The following is a 27966-nucleotide window of genomic DNA, read 5'->3' as shown; positions in this document are numbered from 1 at the left end:
ATGGGGGAAGGCGGCGGCCGGCGGATGGCAGAGCCGGAGCGCTTGGCGCTGGAGTTGGGGCGGGAGAGGCGGAAGCAGTGAGTCCGGCGGGGGTCGCGGCGAGGCCGGGCACAGCGGCGAGGCCGGGCTCGGCGGCGGCTCCGGGAGCGGCGCCGCAGCACCGCCCGCGGGGCGCTCCCGCCGCCTCCCTGCGGCAAAATGGCGGCTGTCTCCGTGGCGAGGGGAGCGGGCTGGGCCCACAGTGTGCCCGGAGCCCCTCAGCGCGGCCCGGCTATGCGGGGAGTGCCGCTGGCTCTGCTGGGCGCCGGGAAGGGCTGGCCCGAGTGATGCGAGTGGCACGGGGAGCCTGAAGAAGCGGGATAAATCATGTCAGCCGAAAAGGAAGATAGGGCCGGCTGCCGTGGTTAACCGCAGCACGCAGCTCAGCACCACACAGCCGCTCGCTCCCTCTCCCCCCAGTGGGTGGGATGGGGGAGAGGAGGAAGGAACGGTGAAAGAGGGAAAATTAGCGGGTTGAGACAAGGCAGATTAATAACTAAAAAGTAACAACAACAACAAGGAAACAAACCCAAGAAAAGCAATTGATGCAAAAACCTCCAGGTGTTCACCACCAGTGGGACAATGCCTTTCCCGAGGCAAAGCAGCCCCAGCAAGTCCCAACACCTTAGTTTTTCTTTCTGAATGTGACATGATTTAGTATAGGATATCGCTTTGGTCAGTAGGATCAGCTGTCCCAGCCATGTCTCCACCCAACTCCTTGTGCACCTCCAGCCCTCTCACTCATGGGGTGAGGAGCAGAAAAGGCCTTGACCCGGTGTAAACAATGCTAGATGGTAACCAAAACATCACTGTGCTGTCAACACAGTTTTCATCACAAATCTGAAACAGTCCCATGTTACCTACTATGGAGAGAATTATATGTGTCCAAGACGAGCACAGTACACTGGGCTGGGAAGCCACTTGGGGGGAAAAACAGAGAAGACTTTTACATGGGTGCATGCCTCACTGGGGGAAGACAAATAAAATGGAGAATGAGGTGCCTTTATGGACACTTCTTTCTACAATGTTGAGTAAAAGTGGAAAGCTGGATTTCACTTGTCTCTAGGGTTGGTAAATATTTCTGAGACCTCTAAGTAAGGTACGGCATTTCTGCATGTAGTTTGCAGGGATGAGGATGTGTTTTAGCAGTCCCCTTGCTAAAGCAGCAGTTGTTTCAGTGCTGTGATAATTGTTGATTCTCATGCCTGGTGGGATTGGTTTTTTCCCCAGTTTGCTTAGGAAGCTACACATTTTTCCCTGTGTTGAACAATATGATTGCCTTTTGAGTGTTAATAAATGGAAACAGGAAATGTCAGAAGCTCCTGTGCTGCCTTAATTCAGACCCTTGATATTTACATTTACATACTGTTTTCAAGCATTCTATTCATACTGATTTTTTGCCTGAACAATGTTTCTTTCAGTGTCTGAGCTGCAGACCTCTTCAAACTAGTCCTGCAGTTGTGGACTTTATAAAACATTCATTCATAAATGGAAGAGGAAAACCCAGGACTAACAGATTCAAAATGGCACTTTATGTATTCAAAATGGCACAAAAAGTAGCTTGGACATGCTTGCACCAATGTGTAAGCAAATGACCTTTAATAAATCTCCTGACTTAGTAGTGCCTCAGGGTAGGTAGATCAGTTATCCTCTGCATGCACCAGTTCTTTTACCTGACACATGGCATTAATGATGATCAGGTAAAAAGTTGAGTTGTGGTGACTTACTTATGGATAAAAGCAAAATATATGTTCAATAAAAATCTTTATGGTGGTGGCAGTAAAAGATTTTCAGCTCCAAGTGAAACTATTTTCTTTGTGTGCGAATCGACAGCATTATTATTGTCTGTTTCCCAGGAGCTATTTATTCAGCTTAATTGCCAATGACCAGGCTTGTTAGACATCTCCATCTAAACCAGTGGCATGTGTAGTCAATGAATACAGAATAGCTTTTTGAAGGTGTGATTCATCTGACCTACTTTGCCTGGCTGTTCGAGCAGGAGATGACTCACACCCTAGGAGGTGCCAGTTTCTCTCCCTTGGGTAGAAAGCAAGCTGAGGATGAGTGGCTTGCAGATAGATGTCTGCATTCCTTCACTGCCATCTCACCCTTGTGTTCTTTTTACTGGCATATATGATTGTTGTGCCAATTAGGCAGTTTGCTAACAGCCCACCTACCGCTCTCATTTAGCAGTCATGAAGAAGAGATTTCTGCTTCACAGAGTAAATTGAATCATCCATGTCCATAAGGGCATGTTCCTAATGTACCTACTGATTCTCGATGATTGTGGATGTAGTACTATGAAATCTTTCAAATTTTTTTCTGACTGTAATGAAAGTCAGCTCAAATCTGACTCTGTGTTGTTGTGATCAAGATTCAGTGTACGTTTTGATTGAGAAATGTCATGGCAAATGTTTCTGGGGGAGAGAGAGAGAGAGAGAGAAGGCATATAATACTGCAGTGCACTATTAGACAAAGAGGTTTTAAAGACATATATTCATGCATGTCAGCTACTTAGTAATGCTGATGGAATTGTATGTTACTTCAGCTTGTGAGATTTCATTTCCTGTGGCTTTCCTTGCCAGGAAAGCTGCAGCATTTTCCCAGCACACTGCTGACTGCAAGTGTCAGGAGTCCAGAGCTTTCAATACTGTGCAGGCTCTTCCATGTGGTGCCCCTGCACTGTGCAATATTGTTTCTGCTCTGTTCTTAGATTCTGAAGGCATCTGTGCATTTTATCTTCTACAGGGCTCAGTAAAGATCTGCCATGTTATAGAGCTGATGCCCTAGAGCTGATGACTTGCCCTGAACTTCTCCTGACTTTTCTCCTGAGTTTTCTCTTCACTATAGAAAATCGCTTCAGGCAGCCTTTTGCCTGATGTGTGTTCCAGATATCCAGACCTGGGTAGCAAAACGTGCAGGAAAATGGTTTTCATCCTAAATGGCTGCCATTGTCAAGTAAAGTAACACCTTAAGCCTTAAAAAAGAAATTTAGCTTTTTTTTTTCTCTTTTATAGTTTCAATCAGCACCTTCTTAACTGAACTGCATATTTTTTTCTCATTTTCTTCACAAGAGCTTTTTTGTTATGCTTAGTATGCAAGGATGTGGTTAGGTTCTCATGATAACTTAAATGTAAGGTTTCAGGATTTACAGGCTTTCTTCTGTGATGACTGTAAATTGTCCATTGACATGGAGAAGATTAATAGGTCTTGAATAAACGATTTATGTCTATGTGGGGTTGCAGGTAAAAAGTGCAATGCAGTCCCTCTAAGCAAAGACCAAGTCTCTGGGCAGGTAGCCAGCTATACACAGCTGCATTAAATTTACACTAACAGATACATGGCATGACCTTCACTTCCTATCACAATTAGAAATAACTCCAAAAATGCAAAATTAACATTAAACCCCAGCAATACTTACCAAGCCTCTCAAAGTGATTTATTTCTACATCCCTTCTCTATCTGGGCAGGGATTGCATTTTACTGAATATACACTACCTAAAATAGAGTGGTTTCACCCTGGATGCATTCTGGGTGCTACTGGACTATTAAATGTTGTTAACAATTATATTTTTTTAAAAAACTGGTTTCTGTTCCCACATGGAAAAAAGACTTTCTGTCAGTGTAGCAATTACAGCGTGACACCTGATAATTTACCATTTTCATACATATATTCATCAGAACAAAATATAATTGGAATTTGGCTTCTAGTTTTGTTAATGGTGCAGAAAGAATAATAAAATCTAATGAAAGAAATGTTTTATCTAGTCTTGGAATGGTAACAGAAATTGAAAACTGGAAACACTAGATTTAAAGAGTTTATTCTTCCTGTGTTTTCCCTCTGCATCTGAGCACTTAGTTAAGATTTCTTTGAAAATGAAAACAATTTCATTTTGATACGGCTCAGGTCTGGTTACAGCTTTGACTGTTTCTAATTTTCAGTGTTATTTCCTTTTAAAAACTCCAATTTTAGCACTCACTGTCATCATAATTTCCTCTTCTCCAAGCTCTGAGAAGTTGATAGAAATCTGCTTTGCAGAAACCTTATCTATTTGTGTTGAAATGATAGCAGCAATGTAGTAAGATTTTGTCTTTCTTCTTCCCAGCCATCTGCCTCTTTTATTTGGAGTGGGAGAAAACAGGCAGCAGCAATCAGATTTCCTTTGGTTTTCCTACATCTAAAGCTTTTTGAGTCATGCTTCAAGGCTATCTTTGACTGGGTTTCACCCTATCCTTTTTGTCTCTAGCAAGTTACCAGTTATTTTTTTGCCAATGCGCCCCCTGTCTTAGTTTAGTGTTGGTAAAGACAAAAAGAGCAATGGAGCAAGGAGGGCTTGGAAGCCCCACCTCCTCCCTGCCATTCAGGATATCTGTCTTACTGTTCTCCAGTGTGTCTCTTTCACTGAAAACAAACTTGGCTTACCTGGAATTACTCTTCTTTATATTTCTTTGTGATTTCAGCTCTTCAGCCCTCCTTATTCCAAGCTTACCTTTTCAACTCCCTGTGAGCAGTTGGTTTGCTTCTGCAGCTTGCAGTTGAAATCTGTTGTTTCAAGCTATGAAAAAGAAGTGATTGTGTGCACTAGGAGTGCAAAACCAACTGAATGTGAGCACAAGGAGTGCAAGAGGTGATGCAGTTTCTCAGTAATCAATCTCTGTCATCAGAGATTTGATTTCTCAGAGGTTATATTATTATTTCTTGAAGAGTGTTTCTCGTGGACATGTTCAGAAAATGAATATCCGTGTTGACAATGGAAGCTCTCCTGTAAACACCCCCTCCACCCCCAAATATTACAGCCTAATAATTTTCTCACTTGCATGTTTTAATGAGCTAGGCTTCAATGTTTCAAAGACACCAGTCATCATATTGGCATTGTAAAGCATTTCCCAAAGGGCTTTCTTTGTAGAGTTTGTGTTCTCAGTTCTTTTGGAATATCTTAATTTGGGCACTGAAAAATTGAGGTACCCAAGAACCATTTTTTTTGAAATGTTGGCCTTTCAAACTTAGCTTTAAAGGACAAAACTACAGACTGCCTCTGCATTTCTGTGCATTGTGTTTTTTGCTTGCACCTATCTTGGTGGGGTCTGACTTCCTGAGACCTCACAGGCAGGACCCTTTCTCCATAGACATCTCCTCAGAGAACCAGGCTGTTAGCATGAATATGGTCAATAAATTATCAGTAATGTGCTCTTGATTTGATCAAGATCATAGGGTTCATTGTAAGACACTGAACTACCATCTGGCCACTTTGAAGGATGCAAGTCACCCAGCACCTTGTCTGAAGCATGCCAGGTGGGTTGTGCTCTTGTCAAAGTCCCCTGCTACCTTCTCCTTCTGATTATACCTTCCAAGGCAGAAGGAGCCTGGTTTTCATCATACCTTTCAGCTTTCTGGCTGACCAGTATACAGGATAGGCAAAAATATATTTTCCTTAAAAATGGTGGCTTGAGGTCCTGTATTTTTTTAAACACTCATCTTACTTTAATTACTCACTTTCTTTTCTGATAGTCATAAAACATCATTTGTTTTGATTGAATTTAATATGGGTGCAATTTAGGAAATGACTATTAATCATTGAGCAGTAAGTCAAAATGAAGAACTAATTCAGAATTTCAAATAGTACATCTTTCAGGCATTCTTGTTTTAAAAAACATACTCATTGGGCATCTTCTTTTAGATGAAAATCTAGAGTCAGCGTCCCCTCTACATTTTTTTTAATTCTGATGCATGGCTAGAAAATTATTTTATTTTAGGAAATGTCAATCTTGGGTTTTTGTGGAAGTAGTTTTATTTGCAAAGTAGAAATGCTTCATTGTTTTAAAGACACTGCAATAACCACTGTAGTAACCATTTTTCAATACATTTAAGAATGGACAAGATAATGTAACTACATAGAAATGACCAATAGATTTGAATCTTCTGAATCAATCTTCTGAAAATATATTTGATCTGATTTTTTTCTGATTTCAATAATAGGACTAGTACAAGAGCCGTTTATTGGCTTGTGTAGCAATTTATTGACTTCTTTTAATACCACAGGCAGATGCTTGAAAGCTCAATATTTGAACTGAGAAACACTGTAACAGAACTAGAAAAAAGTCTTAACAGTACTGAAAATGAAGGTAAGTGAATTACAACAGTCTTTCTAATTGATTGGGAAACACAGATAAAGAATTATTATAGGAAGGATCTACAGGGTCTCAGATTTTATTTAGAAATTTAAATTTTTGCTTTTCAAACATGACTATTATAACTGTGGTGCTTCAGATGTGAAATTAAGAAATACTATGTGTGGCCATGCTAGCTTTTTTTTGTTAATTATTAATGAAACTATGAATAATATAAATTCACAGAGTTGGTTAATATTCTGACCACAGTAAGCCTAAATTCCCTTGATTTATATTTTCAAAATATAAATCAAGGGAATTAAAAATATAAAATTTCCCTTGATTTATATTTTCAAGCTCTTTTATATGCAAAGATGCTTATTATGAGGATTACTAAGTGAAGACTTTCTCAGTCTCCAGTTAGTTAAAAGAAACAGATTTAAAAATGCTTTTGCTTAAAATGACATGAACTAATCTGGAAATATAATAATTCTGTATTTTTTCTTTAAGATAATGAATGGAAAACCAGATATGAGACACAAGTAGAATGGAACAAGCAGCTGGAAAGGCAAATTAATGTTCTTCGAGATAAGGTGGAGCTTATTCGTGGAAATCCAGCAGGTAGAAAGGGATATTCGTAACTTTTTCAGTAAAATTAGTGATGATTAGAGATGTTGAAATTATATCAACAGGTCACAATTTTCTGCTTATTTGTAGATAAACTGTCCCTTGTTCGCACCTTTGATAAAATGCCTGTGGTAAGTACTGTGACATTTAGTTGGCTTAACAACAAATCACAGTCTAGTTGGAAAACTCATATTGTCTTTGTTTTTTCATGACAAAAAATAGCAGCAGTCTGGTCTAGAAGAAAAAAACAATCAGTTCTGCTTATGTTTTTATTGTTTCATATATGAAATTGCTTATAAAATATTGAGTAAAATCCTTATGTAGGAAGTATATAAAACCTGATGGTGGGAAGAGTTATGTAGTGAAATTTATTCCTGAGTGAAGGTTTTATAGTTGAATCTGCAGTACAGCTTGTGAGATGGAATAGCTGGACTAGATCTATGAATAAATGGGAAAACATTAAACCTCATGGAATCATTTAGTCTTTGACCACTCTCACGATAAAAGGTGTCTTTAGTTGTGACAAAATAGAGTTCCAGCTGTTTCAGTCTTGTCCTATCACTGGGCACTGTTGAGAAGAGCCTGGTTGTTTCTTCTTCATTCCTTCCCATCACAAATTTATACACATTGATAAGAACCCCTGGGCCTTCTTGTCCCCAGGCTGAACAGTTGCAGATCTCTCAGCCTTCCCTCATCTGTCAGGTGCTCTGGTCTCTTAATCATCTTCATAGCCCTGTGTTGGACTTGCTCCAAGAAGTCCATATCATTCTTGTACTGAAGAGTCAAGAACTGGACCCAGCACTGCCACTAAATCTCACGAGTGCTAAGGATAAGGGTTGGAATACCTCCCTTGACCTGCTGGCAGCATCTTCCTAATGCAGCCAGGCAGCCACAGGCCACCCTTGCAGCAAGAGTGCATTGATTACTTGGGGTTGCCTTGCTCACCAGGACCCCAAAGACATCGTCTCCCAGGCTGCTTCCCAGTCAGTCTGCTCCAGCATATACTGGTGCCTTATTTCTCCCCCAGGGGCAGGACTGCATTTAAACTCCACATGATTCCTCTCTGCCTGTTTCTGCAGCTTCTTGAGGCTCCTCTGCATGGAAACACAATCTTCTGTTGTATCAGTCAGTAATCCCTGTTTTGGATTAACTGTGATAACCTAAGTAAGTATTTGGAGTAACATTTTGCATGATATAGTCACAGGAAAAGTTTTCATTTAACAGTAAATTTTTGCATCGCTGAAGGAAGTATCTGTTTTCATTTTTTAAATTTTATTCCTTAATGCACTCATACTTCATGTCCTTTATTTCAACACAGCATAAAATATTTTTTCTGCAATCTTGAGGAGAAAATGCCAAGGAAAAAAACCCAGCAAGTGTTATGGTGATTTTGTCTTCTAAGGTAGTAAATGAAGTAAAAAAATAATTGTAGATTCAGAACTGCTTTTCCCTTAGCCTGTCATCTGCTGAAATATTTGATAACTTTTCTGCTCCTTACCCACTTTTAGAAGTAGGGAAGGTAGATAAAGATGTGATAATGCCTTGTAATACATTGTGATAATGAACATTATGAAGCAGGAGTGTTGTGATTTTTATTCCTGTTGCCTATACTTAAAGAAGTGTTACCATCAGACTTTTTTGGTACTTCAGAATCTGAAGATTGTTGGAAGTTTAGTGAGCCTAGAGGAAGCTGCGTGCTCTGTTAGTGGGAAGGATAATTATCTGCTGTAAACAGGATGTGAATAATTAACTGCTTTTTCTGATCTGATCCAAGGCTTTCAAACAGTCAGCATTTTTGCCAGTTTTAGTGTTGTCCTAAGGACCATGGTGCTTTGTAGGTCGGCAAGATTTTTTTTTTCTTTAGCAGCCAATTAAAAAGAGAACAGAATCTTCCCCATCCCACTTTCCTGTTTCACTAAGTTCATCTGATAATACAGCTGGGATTATGTTCAAAGAAAAGTCTCGAAGACAGAACACTGATCTAGAAAATTTACAGCAGTCTGCTTTGTATGATATTATTCCTGTCAGCCTGTAAAGCACAGACCGGCGTGCATAGCTACAGTATCACAAGTATTTATTTCCCTCCAATTGCCAGTACTCTCCTAACCAATCAAATTACACCTTGCCGGGCACTCCAGGAGGCATTACCCGAGGGATAATCCCCTTTCCCACCAACCCAGTACATTTCTAATCCCTGCTATGCACTGCATTGCCTGCTCACCAATGAGCCACGGTTCTCAGAGGTTTGATTACTGTTTCCATAAAGGGAAGAATGCCAGCCCAACTGAAAGGTTCATCCTGCCAGAAGGAGTCTAGAAAAGCTTGAGGAGTCCTAGGCTCAGTGAAGCCTGGGAAAGTCTGGAGCCCATGTGCTAGACCACACAGTTTCAAATCCTTACTTAATTCTTCCACCTTAGAGTTAATAAATCCTCCTGTTTGCTAATCAGAAAGGGAAGTGCTTTAAGGATTTAATGAAATGTTTAATTTCTTTTCTTGTTTTGATTTTGGGAGATGGAAAGAACAGAAAAATAGTAAGGTATTATGTGGGCTTTGCTGTTTTTTGTTTTGGTTTTAGGTTTTTTTTTTAACTGAAGCTATTAGAAAAGTGTTTATTTACAGATACTCTTGGAGAATGAAGAGCTGCTTTGCTTTTTATATATATAATTTTGGATGATAAAACATTGGTAAAAATACACAGATAATTTTTTGTGGTGTTCAAGCATTTAGGTTTGTTAAAGTTCTTTTGGGGTTTTGAGGGTTGTTCAGTAGATTAGGGAAGAATATTTAGCTTCTTCACAGATGAGAATAAAGAGCAGATGTGAGTGGTAGAAAAACAAAGAGTTTTCAGCCAGTCATAAATATACATTTGCTCAAAGTGAAAATGCTGAGAGTGGGTATATAAAGCATGGCACGTGTGTCTGTAAAATCAAAAGTACACTGTGATAGTCAGCTTTCAACTTGCAGTTGCATATGAATAGGAAATATATTCCTATATGAAAATATTCTTCCTAAGTGTATTACATAGGAAAGATTTCTTCACTGAAAGGCTTGTCAAGCACTGGAACAGGTTGCCCAGGGAAATGGTTGAGTCACCATCCCTGCAGGTATTTAAAAGACAAGTATTGTGATGCTTGGCAACATGGATTAGTGGTAGACTTGGCACTAATGGGTTCATGGTTGGACTTGAAGTTGATTCTGTGATTATGTGAAGCTCTATGGAAAGATTGAAAAGGGGTTCTTTCAGCAAGGTGATACAATTCCTACAACGTGGCAATTGTAGACAGTAGATTTTCAGTAGATTTTGTTTTGAGCAACATATTTAGAAAATTAAATATTATTTTCAAGTACTTATAACCTGTCTTCCCAAGAAATTTAAAATTATAACAAGCATTATTAGAAGGACCTCTAACAATTCTTAATTTATTAAACAATTTCAGTTGTATTTAATAGAGGAGTTATCTCAAAGTTGCTAAAGAGATTTAGCTCACTCAAGCTAGTTATTTAAGATCCCACTATAGTGAATAGAGGGAGAAAAACATGCCTATAGAGTAATTCATCCTCTTTAGATATAGGTAGAGTAAAATATTTTCTTAATATCAAGCACTTCAGGCAAAATAAAAAAAAAAAAATATCAGTCATCAGGGACCTGGCAGTCAGCAAGCTATAAAAACCTGAATGAAAGAGAAGAATACAAATGCAAATTCTGGAGTGATGAACAAGGAAGCACAGAGGATTTTCTGTGTTGAAAAATTGCAGTAATTGTTGCAGATGGTTTGCACTATTTTTGCTTTAGAATTAGAATTGAACTGAAGGATAATTTCTTTCTATTAAAAACACCCCTACACCATTTATATATACAGTTATTATTCTGAAGTCTTTATACTGATATGAGATAATCCTTTTTTTTTTATTTTTGATTCAGAAAAATTATGTAGATGTCATGTAGCAATAAATGCAGAACCAATACCTTGAACACAGAAATTCTTACTGCCAGGGTCTAGAAAATATTTTTTTTTTGTGTACTGAGGGCAGATTAAAAAGAAAAGTGACAAGCACAAAGGAGTTCCGACAGTGAAAACTGTTTAGTCAGTAATTTCCTTTATGTTCCAATAAAAAATACAAATGTCATATAGTACTTCAGAAATAATTACAGAAGGAATACATTCTCTCTAAAGTATAACAAGATGTGAATTTTACTTACATCTTTTAAACATGCTGCTTTCATTTGTTTGCATTTTTTCATAAAATGAGTTTTGGTAAAATACACGTTCTCTGCTAAGCATAATTTCCCATATAAGCAGAAAGGAAACTATTCCTTTCTCTCTCACCATTTGTGCAGGAACGAATCCCTAGATAGCAGCTTTAGTATGCAAATACTGAAAAGCACACTGCGAAATCAGTTCACAAGAGCACACTCCTGATAGCATTGCCTTAGCAACGCTCTAGTTAAGATTAGCCCAGGAACCAGGGCTTCTGGGATAAATCACCATTTTTTTCTGAATGTCCAGCACCACAGAGGAGAAAATTCTGACATTAAGGGCCAGATACTTGCTATGCAAAGCTGCCTTTCTATAAGGACAGTGACCACAGAGCTGATAGCCTTACACAAGCACCTCAGAGTTTTTTGCTGTCAGTTTTAAACTGTAAGCAGAATGTGTGGCAATGTCACTCTGGAGACATATGTGATTGCAATATGACAGGAAGGGAACCTTGGGTTTCTGAAAACATGCAGTGAAGACTTTGTATTTCAGTAGGTGTTGATAACTGCCTATAGGGAACATCAGCACTTATAATGTCATAGGAAATGTTGACAATTCTTCCAGCAAGTGACTCTTAAATGATCCTTGTTGCTCTTCCTGGGTCAAGCCATGAGTAGCTCTATGGAAAGAAGAAATCTAGTATCCTAGCTTTTCATGAAACTTGGAAGTATTTTGGAGAAAGTTCTGTCTCTGGTCTGACTGCCCTAAGCTGTTATCCTGCCTCCTCACAGACTTCCCCTTCCTACTCCTTTCATTTGACCTTCAAATAAATACTTCAAATACCTCCAAGAGACCTTTTTTCTTTTCCTTGTCAAGTTGGCATTAATTGTTCCTCCTGGTGGCTTTGCTCAAACCAGGAGATTGTTTTACTCAAATCACTTTGTGTTTCAAAGAAAACAATCAGCGAAAAATCTTGGAGTCAAGTGACATTCCTATTTGTCCTCAAGAATTCCTCAGTTCCTTGTTCTATCAATTTGAACCACAGCGCTGGAGGTCTCCGTTTTAACTTCCCCTGCCCAAGTCAGCGCGTAACCCCTGTGAACATTGTGCAGAGACCACTGAAATAAAGATTTAGGGAGTGAGCATCCCACCCCTGTGCACTAGTACAGCACACTGAAGCAATTCCACTCTGGGTCTGGTTTGGAATCTAAGGATGGTGCTGACCACAAGGGGGCACTTGGCATTTAGGCAAGTGCTGGGAGCCTTTCCCCGCCTGTGCTGACGCTTTAAGAGGATCCAAGTATATGTTGCATGGAGAAATATGCTAGGCTAAATAATTTTGAGGTATAATTTTTTTATGCGATGTATGACTCGTGAACTTATTGATACCAATCTAAAATCCATTTCCATTTCAGTAAAACTAAAGATGTATTATTTGGTTTTGCTACTAGTGAGTTTGAAATTATATGTTAAAGGCTTCTTGTGTTGCTTTTTTTAAGGAAAACTGACAGATATATTGCTTTTTTTCTAAATCATGGAGAAAAAATAAAGATCAAGCAAATTGCCATAAGGATCATTAGTCTGCCTGAGCAGGGCTCTGATGAAAACAAGTTTGAGCTGCTTGATGATGCCATGGATTTTTTACCTTGTCTGTTGTGAAATGATTGTTAGAAATTGTTACCTCTGTTGCCACTGAGAGCAGGGCAAGGAAAAATCCAGAATGAGAGCAACTTTTGTGGGTGGCCTTAAAATTCACTTGCATTATCTTTCCATATAATTTCATTTTCTTGCAATATTAAGCCAAATGTGTAACTTCAGTCAAGTGAAAAGAAAATGGTGGGAAAAAAGAAACTGGAGAATTGGTGTTCCCTTTGTAAAACTCTGGACTTGGTCATTGCTGGACACAAGATTAATGTGTCTTTGCTCTGAGAGTGAACCATGCTAAGCACCACAAAATTTTGTTCTATAAAGGAAGTATTCATTTAAAATCTCAGTGTGTCTTTTAGCTTTTTACCAGCTTGCTCAGAGTGGTTTGACATAGATGATATATTGAAAACTAAGGATCTTAAATTCAGGTTAAATGCCTTGGCAGCTTATGTCTTCTTTTCAGGCATACAATGTCCCACTATTCAAAGCTTAGTAGAAGAACCTGTAATGAATCTATCTTTAAAAAAAGATCAGGATTCAGTTAAACTACTTCTAAAAAGCTTTTCCAGAACTTACCATACTGGTTCATCGTGGAGTTTTGTGGACAATTTTTCATTCTGGGGGAAATCTGCATAGTTCAGAAGCTCCTTCTGGTTCTCTTGAGCTATCACTGGTCTTTTCTTTGTTTGCAGTCTTTTTTATGATGTAACAACTCTGCTACAAGTCGGTGTTACTGTATGCTTTAAGTTCTGTTTTCTGTGAACTTTTGTGTAGTTTTACAGTATGAAGTACTAAGCTGATTATACAACCATGATCATAGAGAATTGAATCTGTTTTGGTGAGGTTTCTTTCTGCATGCTTCCCACAGAATTCAGGAAAGGCAAATCCAGCTCTTAATGATTTGGCTGAGTTGATATGCTGTTGTTTCTCACTTCTTGATTTGTGTTGATGTACAGCAGCTAAAACCTGCAGATAAACAAGGACTCTGCTAGCTCCCCAATAACTGCCTTGAAAGTAGGAGTGGGAGATAACTTACAATCAGTCCTGGCTAAAGTAGACCTCTAGAACCTCTATGAAGTTTTGTCCTTTAAAGTTTCTTAGTGTCTGGTTTTGAAATTGCATTCTGTAGTGTTTGGGGACTCGGAGAGGTCTTTTAGTTGAGTAGGAACATCTGTGTCATGAGATTTCCACAAGAACTTCAGTACTGCCATACTGAGCTCTGTGTCATCAATTAGGTTCATGGATGCAGGAATAGAAGTTCTCAGGCTGGGTTAGCTGAGTAAATTTAATAGGTATTAGCTGTGAGAAATGCAGCTAGATTGGGATTCAAACAGATTGCATATTAGAGATGGAAAACCAATAGGAAGTTGGTAAGAAAAATCCAAGAAGTGTGCCTGAAATCCTGCCTTTGCTTCAGAAATAGACATGACCTTTCAGCCCTTTTCCCTTTTTCCATCTACTTCCATGCAAATATTTGTATTTCTGACTCATTGACAGCCTGGCTTCAAAAACTGTGTCAGCACTAGTTAAGTATGATGGTGGCAAGGGTATTCTCAGGCTCTGAGATATGAGAATTCAAGTCTTGGGGAAGCAGAGGACTAAAATGTAACTCAACTACTTTATTTCTGGGTTGAATTTTAGGCTGTTGGATAGAAGAGGCTTTCTTCCCCAGGTAATATGAGTAGAACATCCTTGCCAGGTTGTACCCTGTTAGAGGGATGATGACTGGAAAGCTTTGTATTGATACTCCATGAAGGCTTTCAGCAGCAAACCAGGCAGCTTGATTCAGCTTGGTCAAATGGGCAGTCACAACAGCAACAGCTCAGATGCCTCCCTGTTATTTGACAAAAGCAGATGTGAAGAACGTAAGACATTGCATAGACTGCTTTATTAGCACTAAGATGTTAAATTCTGCCTGAAGTGCAATTCCATCTCCAGTCCTACTTTGATTTTGGGCTTCACTTCTCAGTCTGTAAATTTTGAATATTTTATAGCTTTCTTATTTCACAAGGGATTTGTAATCGTGGGTTTATTACAATTTATGAGGTAGGTTTATTACAATTTATGAGGTAACTGTGTTCTTAGTCACATTATCAACCTATTTCCGTCTGCTTGCTCATCAAAAGCAGTGTAGTGCACAGTTTGTTTGCTTGCATTTGGATAACATCCTTCCTTGCTCCAGAGCTGAATGAATGCCCAGGCATCTGCAGTGGACCAGCTGCATTGGCAGCAAAAAATAGACAGTGCTTCTGAAAGGACTAATGAAAAAAGATCTAAAAGTAGTTTACTTTGTAAGTGAAAGAACTCAAAGAAATTAGATGAGTACCATCACTGAGGAGATACCAAATTGCTCTGTTGTAAGTAACAGCTGCAACACCAAGTCTTGTTGTCTTATATAACAATGATAGACAATCTAGTAAAGAAATAAATAGTGTGTTGTGGAATTACATGGAACAAATCTGGAGAGCAGCATGAACTTTTGTATTTACTGTATTTGAGCTTACTGTGGTGATACAAAATATGTAGTAGGTGGTACAAAAGATTTTGTACAAAATATTCTGTCATGTGGTTATAATCTTTAATGTGCACTAAGGTCAAGAAGGAAAAAAAAAATTGTTTCCTAGTTCAACAGTACTGAGATCTTCTCTGTCTTGTTTAATTCTGTAGAGACACTGATGTTTGAAATGAAATAGCACATGACCCTAGTGGAATTAAGCCAAATCTTCTCTTTAATCTGCAGCTTACTTTTTCTCCTTGAATTGGCCAACATTGCCTGAATTGACTGTAGGACCCTTCTGTATTTGGACAAAGATTTTATCTGCATCCAAGGCACTTCTGCTTTAATTAGGAAAAAAACCTGCAACTACTCCTCAGTTCTTTTCATGTCTCCAGTATGCCTGTTGTAACAGATTAAAGTTAATAATGGTTGAATCAGGGGCAAAATACTCCTCAAAGATACAACTCTTCTGTATCTCTTTTTTTTCTTTTGAACAATGGGAGGGGTTATTCTCTCTTGCAATGTTTTAAAAGTACTGTGCCTTTCGCCATAATCCTGCAAAATCTTGATTGTAATAGAAATTCTCCCTAGGGAAATCTTCAGGAAACCCAGAATTTTTAAAATGAAAAATAAAATTTGGAACCAAGAAGTAACATGTTATGCAGAAAATTATGCGAAAGAATAAAAGTTGCAATAATCTGCAGATGCTAGGAAAGACTGGAGACTTAAAACAGGCAGATGTAATTTTTTTACCAGCAGCAAGCATTCATAAACTCTCTGAGAAATAAACCATATATTGATACTGGCCTTCTGGATCTGAGACTAGCATGATAAAAAGGGAAAAAATTAAAAATTCCCATGGAAAAAAGAACGGAAAAATATTTGGAGAATTGTTATCTTGTTTCAGTGTTTACCAGGAAAATCTGGTAAACAAAGGCCTGGCAAAGCATTAAGATCATGAGAAGAAATAAATTATTATTAAGGGATTGGTCAATTAATCAGTATAGAAAGGAAAGGATTCATCTATTTTGACTAAGGAGGTGCTTGTGTTAGAAATAGAAAAAAAAAATTCCAAACCAGATACTTATTTTACACAGGGGACCTGAGCAAACAAATGGAAGAACCTGACTGTCCAGGAATGTAATAGCATTGATATCAAAACCATGAAGGGATAACAAGTATTAAAGGTACACACTTGCCAGGAAAGAACAAAACAGAGATAGATGTGGTATGTAGCAGATATGAGAGACTTTGACAATAATGTTGTTGATTCTTTCTTCGTCAGCTATTGGGATGAACTAATCTTGAGAATGGGTTGGAAAACAAAGTTTAGTCACAATAGTACTTGGAAATAATATTGAAATGTACATTGAACTATATGAATCTCTTAAATATTTTTCTTTTATGGTAATAAAAAAAATACTTTGCTTTTCCATATGTAGCTGTCTACCTCTTCACTAGGTCTTTTAATTCCTACTGTAGTCAGTTAAGGTCTTATTAATATAGTCAACTAAGTAAAGAGATTTGTATCTAGATTTATTTAGTTGGCATCTTCAGTGGAATAATTGTGTAAGCAAAGAGTTTTGAAGATGTTTCAGTGCACAGTAGCCCATTACTGCTCCAGGAGGATGTGTCTTGTGTAACCCATGTGTCATATCAGCCACACATGAATGTCTTGGACTCTCTAGAGCAATTCAAATGGAACTGAGCTGAGCTCTTTAGCTGCTTAGCTGAGTGAATCACTGCACATCAGTGATTGTCTTCACTCTGACTCTTAGTAGGAGTTCAGTTCACATTTGCACACTCAAATGTAGATACCCTTACCTCAGACTCAATCCATACAGTCAAATATATATATATATAAATATAATCATTCGATGGATGAATTTGAATGTAATATTATTAGACTACTGACAGAAATTGTATTGTATGCTAGACTTGTAAATAAAGACTAAAAAGAAGTGCTAATAATGATGAGACACAAAACTCAATGGATAATTAACACATTTTATCAGAAAATAATAGATAAAAGAGACGCAATGCTATTTATATTTTTAAGATCTACCAGAACATTGCAGAAAAGCCAGTCAAAAAACTTGTCAGATTAAGTGCTCATGAATTCATTCACTTTAAACTAAACATGTACATATTGCCTAAGTTTTAAGTAAAGGCAGAAACAATAAAATGCAGGAAAGGAAAAAATAGGTAATGTTAGCAAGTGCTTGGAAGAAGAAATGACAATAACCAAATCCTAAGGAAAACTCAAAGAGCTGTATATGCTTGAAATGAGGCAAATGGGTAATCCATATCTCAGGATTCTGGAAGAACTGGCTTGTCACATCACTGATATGATAGCAAGTGGTTCTAATAAACGTGAACATTGTGTGCACTGGAGAAAAGCACATTTTTCTGTTTAAAGAGAGGAATAGTTGTTGTAAAATGAAATTGAAATATGGATTTATTAAAAGGGGCTCATGGTGGGAAAACCTGTTGACATTCTGTGTTAAAACAATATATTTGTTGTCACAATAAATACAGTAATCTTGTTCACTGTGACCTCTGATAAAGATATCATGTCGCATGGGAAGTGACTGATTAATTTGGAGAAAATGAAAATGAATAGATTTGTTAGAGGAGTAAAGAGCTGGCAAATGGAACATGATAGCAGTGATTAGTGAAGGAGTCTGCTGGGAGAGTACAAGCAGAGGTCTTCCAGGACCAGGTTTAAGATGAACCTTAATATTTAATGCATGACCTTGATACAGATAGTAGAATTAGATTGTGATATCTCTCTCCTGAAACCAATTATATAATATAATTGGGATCTGGATGTGGTTTAGAAAAAGAAAGACAGTGAAGACTAGATTATTAAAAATGTGAGTAAAATTTAATAGTGTAAGCCAAAGGATTTAGAAAAGAGTAAAGAAATTATGTTATGAATTGAGAAGTGATACAGGTGCAGAGGAGCATCTAGGTATTCTAGCTGATGCCTTGTTGACTGTGAGCCATTATTGTGCAGCTGTGCAAAAGGAAAATGCTATCCTAAAATTTATATAGGTAAAGAAGCATCACTGATTGTTCAAGGCAATGAGATGGCTTTTGGAGTACTGCATAATGTAGGCCAGTTCTGTTCTCTAGCCATAAGAAGGTTGAGCACCAGCCTGGTGTACAAAGGGATTACTAGGATGAAAGGACAGCCTAGTGTGTGAAAGATAATTTCTACAAATTCAGCTTAATCATCCTCATAAAATGAATGTGGAAAAAAGATGCTCGTGTCTTCAGTATATACATGCTGGGGAGAAACAGCAGGGAGAAAGAAGAACAATTATTTAAAACACATTTAAGTACAAGAACAAACACGTGTAAACCAACCTTGAATAATAATAGAATAATGGAATGGTTTTGGTTGGAAGGGACCTTAAAGACCTATTAATTCCAACCCCCATGCCATGGACAGGGACACCTTACACCAGATTGTCTTCCTCAGAGTCCCATCCAACCCTGAAGACCTCCAGAGATGGGGCATACACAACTTCTCTGGGCAACCTGTACCTGTGCCTCACCACCCTCACAGTAAAAAATGTCATCCTAATAGCTAATCTAAACCTGTCCTCTTGCAGTTTAAAGCCATTACCCCTTGTCCTGTCACTCCGCACCTTTGTAAAAAGTCCCTCTCTGGCTCTCTTGTAGGCCCTCTTCAGGTACTGGAAGGTGCTGTAAGGTCTCCCCAGAGCCTTCTCTTGTCCAGACTGAACAACCCCAAATATCTCAGCCTGTCTTCATAGGAGAGGTGCTCCAGCCCTGTGATTTTTGTGGTCCTTCTTTGGTCCTTCTCTGCTGCAACAAGTCCAGATCCTTATCTTGGGAACCCCAGAGTTGGATGGAGTACTCCAGGTGGGGTCTCAAGAGAGCAGAGCAGAGGAGGGAAATCACTTCCCTCAGCCTGTTCACCACTTGTGATACAGCCCAGGAAACTGTTGGCTTTCTGGACTGCAAGCCACATTGCCAGATCATGCCAAGATCTACCAACATCCCAAGTCCTCCTTCTAAAGACTGCTCTCAAGCCATTCTCTGGAAAGGATGCATTCTCCCTAGACATTCTATTATCACTAACATACCTATAGAAGCTTTACTTGTTGCCCTTGACATCCCTGGCTGTGTTTAATTCTGTCAGGGCTGTAGCTTTCCTAAACTGATCCCTGACTGTTCAAACAATCCCTGTATTCCTCCCAGACTACCAGTCTACGTTTCTAGGCTTCCTCAAAGCTCTCTAGGCTTTCTCTAGGCTTCCTCTAGGCTTCCTTTGTGTGTTTGAATTTGTTCAGGAGCTACTTGTTTATCCACACAGGCCTCCTGGTATGTTTGCCCAAATTCCTCTTTATTGTAATACAGTGTTCCTGAATTTGGAGGACAAAACTCATATAATTATGTCTCTACTGGATGGAATGGATCAAATTATGAGTGGGATTATGAAAAGCAATTCTCTGTATTAGTAGTAGAAGAGAACCTGCTTGGGTCCTCCCAAGTGTGGGTGTGTGTTTTAATTCCATTACACAACAAGCAAAGATTTGGCCAGTGCCAGTAACCAAAAATGGACTCTACTGGTGTTACTCATTCCTATTGTAGACAATGTAGATGGCTGCACACCCCACAAAGTATTGCTTTCTAGCCAAATTGGTATGACTTACCTTTGATGTCCCATGTGGTTCTTCAACCAGCTCAGCAGCTCTCTCAGAAAGCAGTTTGAAAATGGATGTCCTGGTAAGATGTGAAAACTTCTTCCTACTAAAAAAGAGCCATCAGAGGGAATTTTGCTTAGAGCAAAGGAGCAATTCTGACTGGTTACCACAAGGTGAATTTGCTTAAGATGCCAAGGAGCAGCAGCATGGAATATGTTCCTATGTCATTTTAACACAGTGGAAATGTGTAATGCATAGCTGGTAGCTGGAGCATGTGGTTAATTGCTTTTGCCTCTGCAGTGTGCCAGCTAGAACCATGAAAACAAAATATGCACAGGAACCAAAGAGAATGACAAACATCATAATGCTTGAAGAATAAGGACTATGGTGATGTCATCTTTATAGAGAATGGAAATAGATGTTTTATTTACCATAATCACAGGGTTCCTTAAAGGAGGTTCTTAAACAGCTAGAAGAAGAGAAGAAAATTCTCCAGAACCAGCTAAAGGACTATGAACTTAGACTGGAACAAGAAGCAAAGGTTTGTAATCACTCTATCCCTCTAGACTGTAAAAGCTGCTATGTTGTGTGGCAAACAGATTGTGTGTGGAACACACAATAGAACAGTTCCAAAAAAATGTGTCACTAAAAAAAGGCTCTGCTGTATATCTGAATCTTCTGTATGATTCAGATTTTAAAATTTGTTCTTAATGATGAGCCTATATCTCATTTTAACTGTAGGCTTACCACAAAGTTAATGATGAGCGGCGCTTGTACCTCTCAGAGATCTTACAGGTAAGAAACATGTGTGACTCAGTAACTTTAGTGCTTTCTTAATATAAAAACAGTATCTGTAATGCCATTAGATCGGCGTGTTTTATTACTTCATTTGTGTACCAAATACCTTACAAAAGCTGATTTTCAAAAAATTTAAGAGCCATAAATTGAAAGATCATACAGTTTATTTATTTTAAATACTTTTTTTGCTTTTGTATCGATTGGAGTTTCAGTGTTCCCTAGCATAGTAAAGTGCCCATAACTGAGAAAACTGAAGCAATTTTCTGATGCTTGGCCATCCATTAGTCACAAGACTGCTGTGCAGTTGAACAGAACAGAAGCAAATTGTCAGCAGTAGTGACAGCCACCTTAAGTAGTAATTCCTCCTTTTCATCTGTCTCCTTTTTTCTTTTAAAGATAAACTATCCAACCAGTTCAGAATTAAATACAGCATATATTTCCGTTAACTTTATAAAGCAGGGATAAAACACCTTGCTTTGGTGAAATCACAGGTTAAATTTTATTGATGCAAATTATGTAATACATGAAATTTAATACTACAAACTGGAGAAACCTGTAAAGAAATCTGTAAAGATTTATAGTACTTATTATTCTAGGAAAGCTCTAAATTCCTAAATAATGTAAAAGTAATAGCTTAGTGTGATATTCAAGAATTGCTGCCACCGAGTCCCTTTCATAGCTAACTGGGGTAAAAGCCTGTAATTAGCATGTGTTTGCACAGTAGGCAACTGATTCCCTTACATGGTTCATTGCTACTTTGGGAAATCTAAAAGAATTGCTTAAATGAACTTTCCAGCATGAAACCAAGAAAAAGCCTGGGAAATGCTCATGATAACAGTTAATATTTTTACATTAGCCATAAAACTGAGAACTTCTGGAGGAAGAAAGGAAATAAAAGCAGATTTTATTACTGAACATGCTAGCAAGAGAAGTGCCTATGTTCAGCTCCCTATAAAAACACTTAAATATGCGTGAGACACCATTTGAAGTGAGGTATATGCATTGGCATGTGGCTTAGTGAGGCACTGGGATCTAGAATTTTGCCATCAACACTCAAGGTAGTTAGTACATTATATTTTCAGCCGTTAACTATTTACTCTCATGATTTCAGTATCATATGAGGCAAAATAGTCATCCTCAGATTAATATTCCTATCTTTAGTTCTCTAAACATCAAATAGCCATTCTAAAGTAGTTGTAGAGGAATCCTCTGTAATCCATGAAGAAAGAATCATGTGCAAAGTATCACATCTGTTTTAGGTCAAGATGAAATTCATTTCCCTGGGGACTTTTCTGTCCATCCTCCTGAGCTCTAAGCAGAGTGTGAGTAGTTTAGATTAAACATTGCTGATCTGAGCAGGGCAGTCACCCCCACATCCCAGGTGCTGTGTGCAGTTTTGAGCACCTCAATCTAAGAAGGGTATCCAACTACGTGCGTGTGTCCCAGGGAGGGTTAGCAGTGTGGTCTGGCCTCAAGGGCAAGATTCATGAGAAGCAGCTGAGGTCACTTGGTTGGTTCAGCTGGGATGAGAGAAGGCGGAGGGGTGACCACATTGCTGAGCAGTGACCTCACCCCACACTACACCTTCCTCCAGGGGGGCAGAGGAGGGGAAGGTGCTGATCTCCTCTCCCTGGTGACCAATGATAGCACATGAGGAAAGGGAATGAAGCTGCATCAGGGGAAGTGCAGATTGAACATAAGGAAAAGGGTCTTCATTGAAAAGGTGGTCAATCACTGCATCACAGTCCCCAGGGAAATGGTCATAGCACTAAGATTTCAAGGAGCAACTGGATGACATTCTTTAATTTTAGGTAGTCCTGTGAGGAGCAGGAAGCTGGAATTGATGATCTTTATGAGTCCCTTCCAACTTGGGATTCCAACTATGATTCTGTGGTTTACTGTTGATTTCAAAAGGATCAGTGGTTTATGTGTTCCCTTCAGGTATTTTTCTGCCATGACTTTGATTTAACTTTTATATTATTTTAAAATCTGTATATGTTAAAATCTGTATGTGTTAAAATCTGCCTTCTCTTATAACAGTCCACTTTAACAATAGAGGCAGAAGTAGATGTACATTCAGTACAGACTCTTCCAACTGTACTAAAATATCAATATTCTAGAGTAATATTGCACAGTAATATTGGCTGCTGTTGAGTTAGCAGGATTTACCCATAGGCTAACAATTTCCTTACCTTGCACAGTAAATATACCACAAGGTATTGCTGTCCTGTGACAACAGTGTATCCTAGTGACACTCTCTTATTGACAGTGAATAGATAGAGTGTTCTTCTAAGCCTTTGTTTTATCTCATTATGTTTGTAATTTTTTTTATAGCTGACAGTAAGAAAAAAAAATCATAGAATAGAAGTTTTTTACTGGTAGGTATTAAAAAATACCAGGTGGTGAAAAGCCAGCAGGTTTTTCCTGCTTTGTTTTGGATTCCTCCTGAAGCCTGCGGCAGAAGCAGAAGACAAAGATGTTTCTGAGAAGCCATTTATTTTATTTACCTTTTTATTACTGAGTGCATTTCTGCCTTTTTTTTAAAATTTATTTACAGAATATATTTATCTTCTGAGTGCTTTTGATGTTTGTCTTATCTGGCCCATAAGGATGCAGTCAGTTTTAAATGATAGTTTTAAAAGAAATAAAAAATTACACAATCTTGAAAGCTCATGCTAGAGGCAATGGTTTCTGGTGTATTCTTGTTTGCTTTTTTTGTTTTGTTTTTAGTCTGGCAAAGCATTGGTTTAGAATTTGGAGTCCACAGATGTCAAAGGCACTCTCTGCTGGTGTTCAGAAATTGGTTTGAGAGCAAAGCAAAGAAGAGCTATAGTGGTTCTTTATAAAGGCCATTCTTTCAGGCCAGATTTTTGCCACAAACTGTTGCAAGCAGAGTGGCATCTGACTTTTGACTGGGATTTCTTTTCAGAAAAGGCCCAAGATTATAGATAGCTACAGCTGGAAAGCTGCTTGTACAGCAATGGCTAATTTTACTTGGGATAGGCCTGGAGTAAACCGTACCAGCAAAAACAGTGCTATGGATAATAATCATATATACAGGCACTCTGTATTCATATAAATTACAAAAACAGTGAAGGCAACCTTGGCATTGCTGTTCCCTCGTGTGTCACAGAATCACATCTGCTCAGATATGATAATATGATAAATTAAACTAGCCATTGTCTTTAATACTGGAGTTCCTCAATTATAAAAATTTCTTGCCTTCAATAAAGTAAATCCGTGCAAATCCCATTTACGTCTGTAACTGTGATTGGGGTTAGGATTTAACTTGTATTGTAAAAATTTGGCTATTATTGCAGACCTCAGCTAAACCGAAAATTTTTGAAAGGAAAAAAACAGATGCTCTGACTGGCAAGGGAGAAAAACAGATACTGAGGTAAATTTCCTTTATATTCCTGTTTACTGGTTGATTATTTGTTGCTAAGTACTGTTTTGAACAATGCAACTTTCTGTTCATGTTAAATATATGTGGCATAAGCCCACTGACAAAGTATTATTCAACATATTTTTTCATATTGCTTTTCATCAATTTTATTTATCGCAAATGTTGAAAATAGATATATTTAAATCATTGTTAAGAGACTTCTGTTTAGTTATATGGTTTAGAAATACAAATTTGAAAAAGTCCACCTGCTCTGAGATACATAGAAATAAAATTAATTTCTGATTGCAATACTTGTGGGTAAGCTTGATATTTGAGGAGATATATTTTTTAACTGAATTGAATATGTTAAGAATATAAAGTGTGAAGAATATAGGGAGCATATATGAAAAATTTGTTGGACCCAGTCACCTGCCTCCAGTGGCCATAAACAGATTCTTACAAAAGTGTGGAAGCAAGCAGATATAATACTTAATTTTGAAACTCTCCCAAATAATTTATATTTGGAAACTTCCTAAGATAGTATGGTTTCTATGTATTTAGTGTCTCACAGTGAATACTCTTCCACAAACCCACTTACCTATATTATTAAAATGAGCATACACAATATATATTGGAATAATCTAAAAATGTAATGAGTAAATTATAAACATGATATTGTGTTGACCTATTTGCTTACCAGCCTTTTCCTTTCATTCTGTATAAGCACAGAATCACAGGATTTCATAAATTGGAATAGTGGATCTTCATGTTCCTGGAGAGTATATTAGTAGAATATGAATTTATGCAGTACAATATGAATTCAGTTCTATAACTGAAGTTTCTCAATACATAAAAAGCACTGTGTGGGTTTGAAGTGCCCCATATGCCACTGTATCACTTTTGACCTCAGTGATATTTAACATGGTTCCTATGGAGAAGGTCAGAAAGCTAGAACCAGGAGGATTCACTGCCTCTGCAGTAAGATTAAATATCATCAGCCAGATACGGAGGTTTGCTGAGGCTTAGCACTGATCTGTGATCATGGTGGGGTTTTTTACAATCTATTTTAGCAGACCATTACTTACCCTACTGTTATATTACAGTGTGTTTTTGTAATTTTCTTTATATCAAACAAAAGAAAATAAAGTGTAAAACAAAATAAAGTGTCCTCTACCTGCTGGTCTCAGAAGATGTATGGTATAACAAAATATTCTGTTTCAATCCATTTTCCCTAAGAGGACTTTTTTTTACTTTTCAATGTTCTTTAAACACATGAAGATAATTTTTCATCCTTTAAATTGTCCTTAGAATATAAGAGCCTAGTTTTCAGATGATTGACTGTTATAGCCAGTGACTTAGAACTTTCAGGACAAACTTCAATGTTTGCTGGCAACATGAATGTAAGAGTGGGGATTTGGCATAGTTTGTGTTTTAAGAAAATACTAGAATATAAGTATGCACCTCATGAACATCACAAGGTGACTATAGCCATTGTTATATTATTCCTTTTTAATTATGTTTTGGTTTATAGCCTGGGGGTTGTTTGTTCAAGCTGACATTAATGAGAAATAATTTTATTAAAATAAGAGAAGATGTGCATGTTCTTGAGAGTAATTTGAACATTTTCTGTCTAGAGTTCTTATCTCACCTTTGTTGCCCTTTTACGAAATACCTGCATTGGAATTCAAACCATACTAAGAAACTGCCTAATGATTGTTTTAACTATAGGAACAGGTACAGAAAGCCCAACCTGTGTATTAGACGAACACTGAAAACATATTTGTGTAGTAGTTGTGAGCACGAATGTCGATTCTTTGCTTTTTTTTCCTAAGGTTGGGATTAAATGTGTGAGATGGTATAGAGATCAGTGCCTGTCAGCACAGAAAATTGAAAATTCTCAGGATCCAGAGTTCCAGCAACTAATTGTTGATGCATTCAGTTCCTTGCCATCCAAAACAGAAGCAAGTTCAGCAGAGGTCCTTTTTGAGGTTATTACAGGACAAGAAGATAGGCTAGCTGACAGCTGGGAAGAGCAGGGATGTCTTGATGGCTCATATCTCTGATGCAATTTGAGCAGCCAATTTATTGTCATTCTGACCCCTGCTGTTACACTGAGATTTATGCTGGGGCTTATTAGCTGAATTTCAACACTGCACTGCTACAATTACCTGGCTTCTAAGTCTGTGAGTCTAGCTGGTTTTGAGTGGAAGAGGTTTTGCTGCCTGCAGAATTTCACACAGGCATTTTCTGCTACATTCAGCTGTAAAGTGATCTACAGTTTAATCAATTGATTTTGAGCAATCAACTGATTTGAATTTGAATAATTGATTATCAAGCACACTGGGGCCTTGGATTGTGATCTTCCAACTCTGAGTAGAAGTACCTCTGTATCTGTATGGGCACATTTCTCCCTCCAAGACCAAGACTGCTTGCAAGAGCTGGAACAAAACGTGTTCAATCCCAAGAAGACTAGTGAGCTCTAGGTTTGACTTTGTTCCCTCTTTCCCCACAAGTCTGAAACTTGCACAGATACCATCACTTCTATCACATATCTGGGTATCATGACAAATATAACAGTGTGATGTTGTGATATATTTTCCTTCAAAATGTCTTTGCTTGAGAAAGACACTGAAGCTCTGTATATTGTTGTTAGTATGTAAAGTACTGACTTTCCTCTGCAGTAATGAACAGGAAAAGAAGCAAAGGGACATTGTGTAGGAGCAGAAAGGCAGGCTTCTTATTCAGGAGAATGACCATTCTAGACTGAGAAAGCATCATTCTTTCCCTGGAGGTTTCTTTACATTCCCACAGATTTCTTAGAAGATCAAGATGAAGCTCTAGCTGGTTTTATGTAGATGGTGTATGTATCCGTGATGAGTACCACTTCAAAAGTCTGCTGGCAGCATCCCCTGCAGGCATTTCTGGTGATCATGGGTTCAAGAGCCTGGCTTTCCAGAGTGGAATACCTGCAGAGAACTGTAACTGCATCTACAGGAAGTGTTTTCCCCTTTTCTGGTGGGAATTCTTTAACTGATGAAAATGTCTCTGTAGCCAGTTATCACTCTCCTAGTGCCAATATTTAGTATTCTGTTCATGTTCTCCAAATGACATCACTTAGGTAACAGGAATCATGAGATGAAGATTGCATTTGCAGAATAATTAGATTCTCTGCTAACCTGCGAACCTAGAAATATATTTGTTTTTTCCTTTCTCAGGTTTATTAATTCACAGTAGTAATCAGATATGCAAATATAGAAAGCATGCACATTTTTAGCTGTTAAAACATACAGGCAATATGACATTTGCTGACTAACTTCACCCATTTTATTTCAGAGGAAGACAGAGTGTTCCAGGAAACCCGAAGATGGTTAATCCTCAAAAACGATCAATTAAAAAGACTGTAGGAGTGAACCAGCTTCCACAGCTAAAGCACTGATTTAATATTAATGCCAAGAACTTCCAGTCACTTTTTAAAAAATTTAATTTGGCTGAAAGTTTCTAAATTGAAAATAAACTTATTTGTGGCTTATTGCAATGCCAGACCCCAATGTCTTCTTGGCTGCCCTCGTCTAAGTGTTCCTCTGCCTAATGGAATTGCTCTTCTAGTTGCCTCTTTGCACTGGTCACTTCTGACCCTTTCCATTCTGCTTCACATCAGTGATTCTGAGGATGTTGGAAAACTTGGAGAATATTTAATGTCTTATACACCATGTAGATCCTTGAACTATGCAGCCATGGAAAACAAACAAGCCTCTAGCATTTTTGACCTCTCAATCCAAGACGAGATAACCTGGAGTGTTGTCTAAATATAACTTTTTTTAAAAGCTGGCTTGCCACAGATCCCATGTTGACTACCACTTTCTGTCTGCATGGTTTAGAAGCACAGCACCATTTCCAGCTACTTTAGGCACTAGTAATGGATAGAAATGACAGAAAAATTGGGCACTTTTTATTAAGTAATCTTCAGAGCCTATCTTGTGGAATGTT

At 38.1% G+C, this 27966-nt stretch overlaps 1 protein-coding gene across 1 annotated transcript; it reads left to right on the top strand.

Annotated features, from left to right (window-relative positions):
• Positions 1–27842, top strand: CCDC169 (coiled-coil domain containing 169). Its single transcript, XM_066571061.1, has 8 exons — positions 1–77; positions 6080–6162; positions 6658–6768; positions 6865–6905; positions 20239–20337; positions 20538–20591; positions 23915–23991; positions 27313–27842. The coding sequence occupies exons 1-8, from the start codon at positions 1–3 to the stop codon at positions 27413–27415; spliced, it is 645 nt and encodes a 214-aa protein (XP_066427158.1). The 3' UTR covers positions 27416–27842.
• Positions 27843–27966: the final 124 nt, after the last annotated feature.

The sequence above is a fragment of the Molothrus aeneus genome, chromosome 2, assembly GCF_037042795.1.
Source record: "Molothrus aeneus isolate 106 chromosome 2, BPBGC_Maene_1.0, whole genome shotgun sequence".
In the NCBI taxonomy this organism is placed as follows: Eukaryota; Metazoa; Chordata; class Aves; order Passeriformes; family Icteridae; genus Molothrus; species Molothrus aeneus.
Note: the sequence above shows the minus strand (reverse complement) of the source record. Positions and strands in the feature narration are given on the sequence as shown.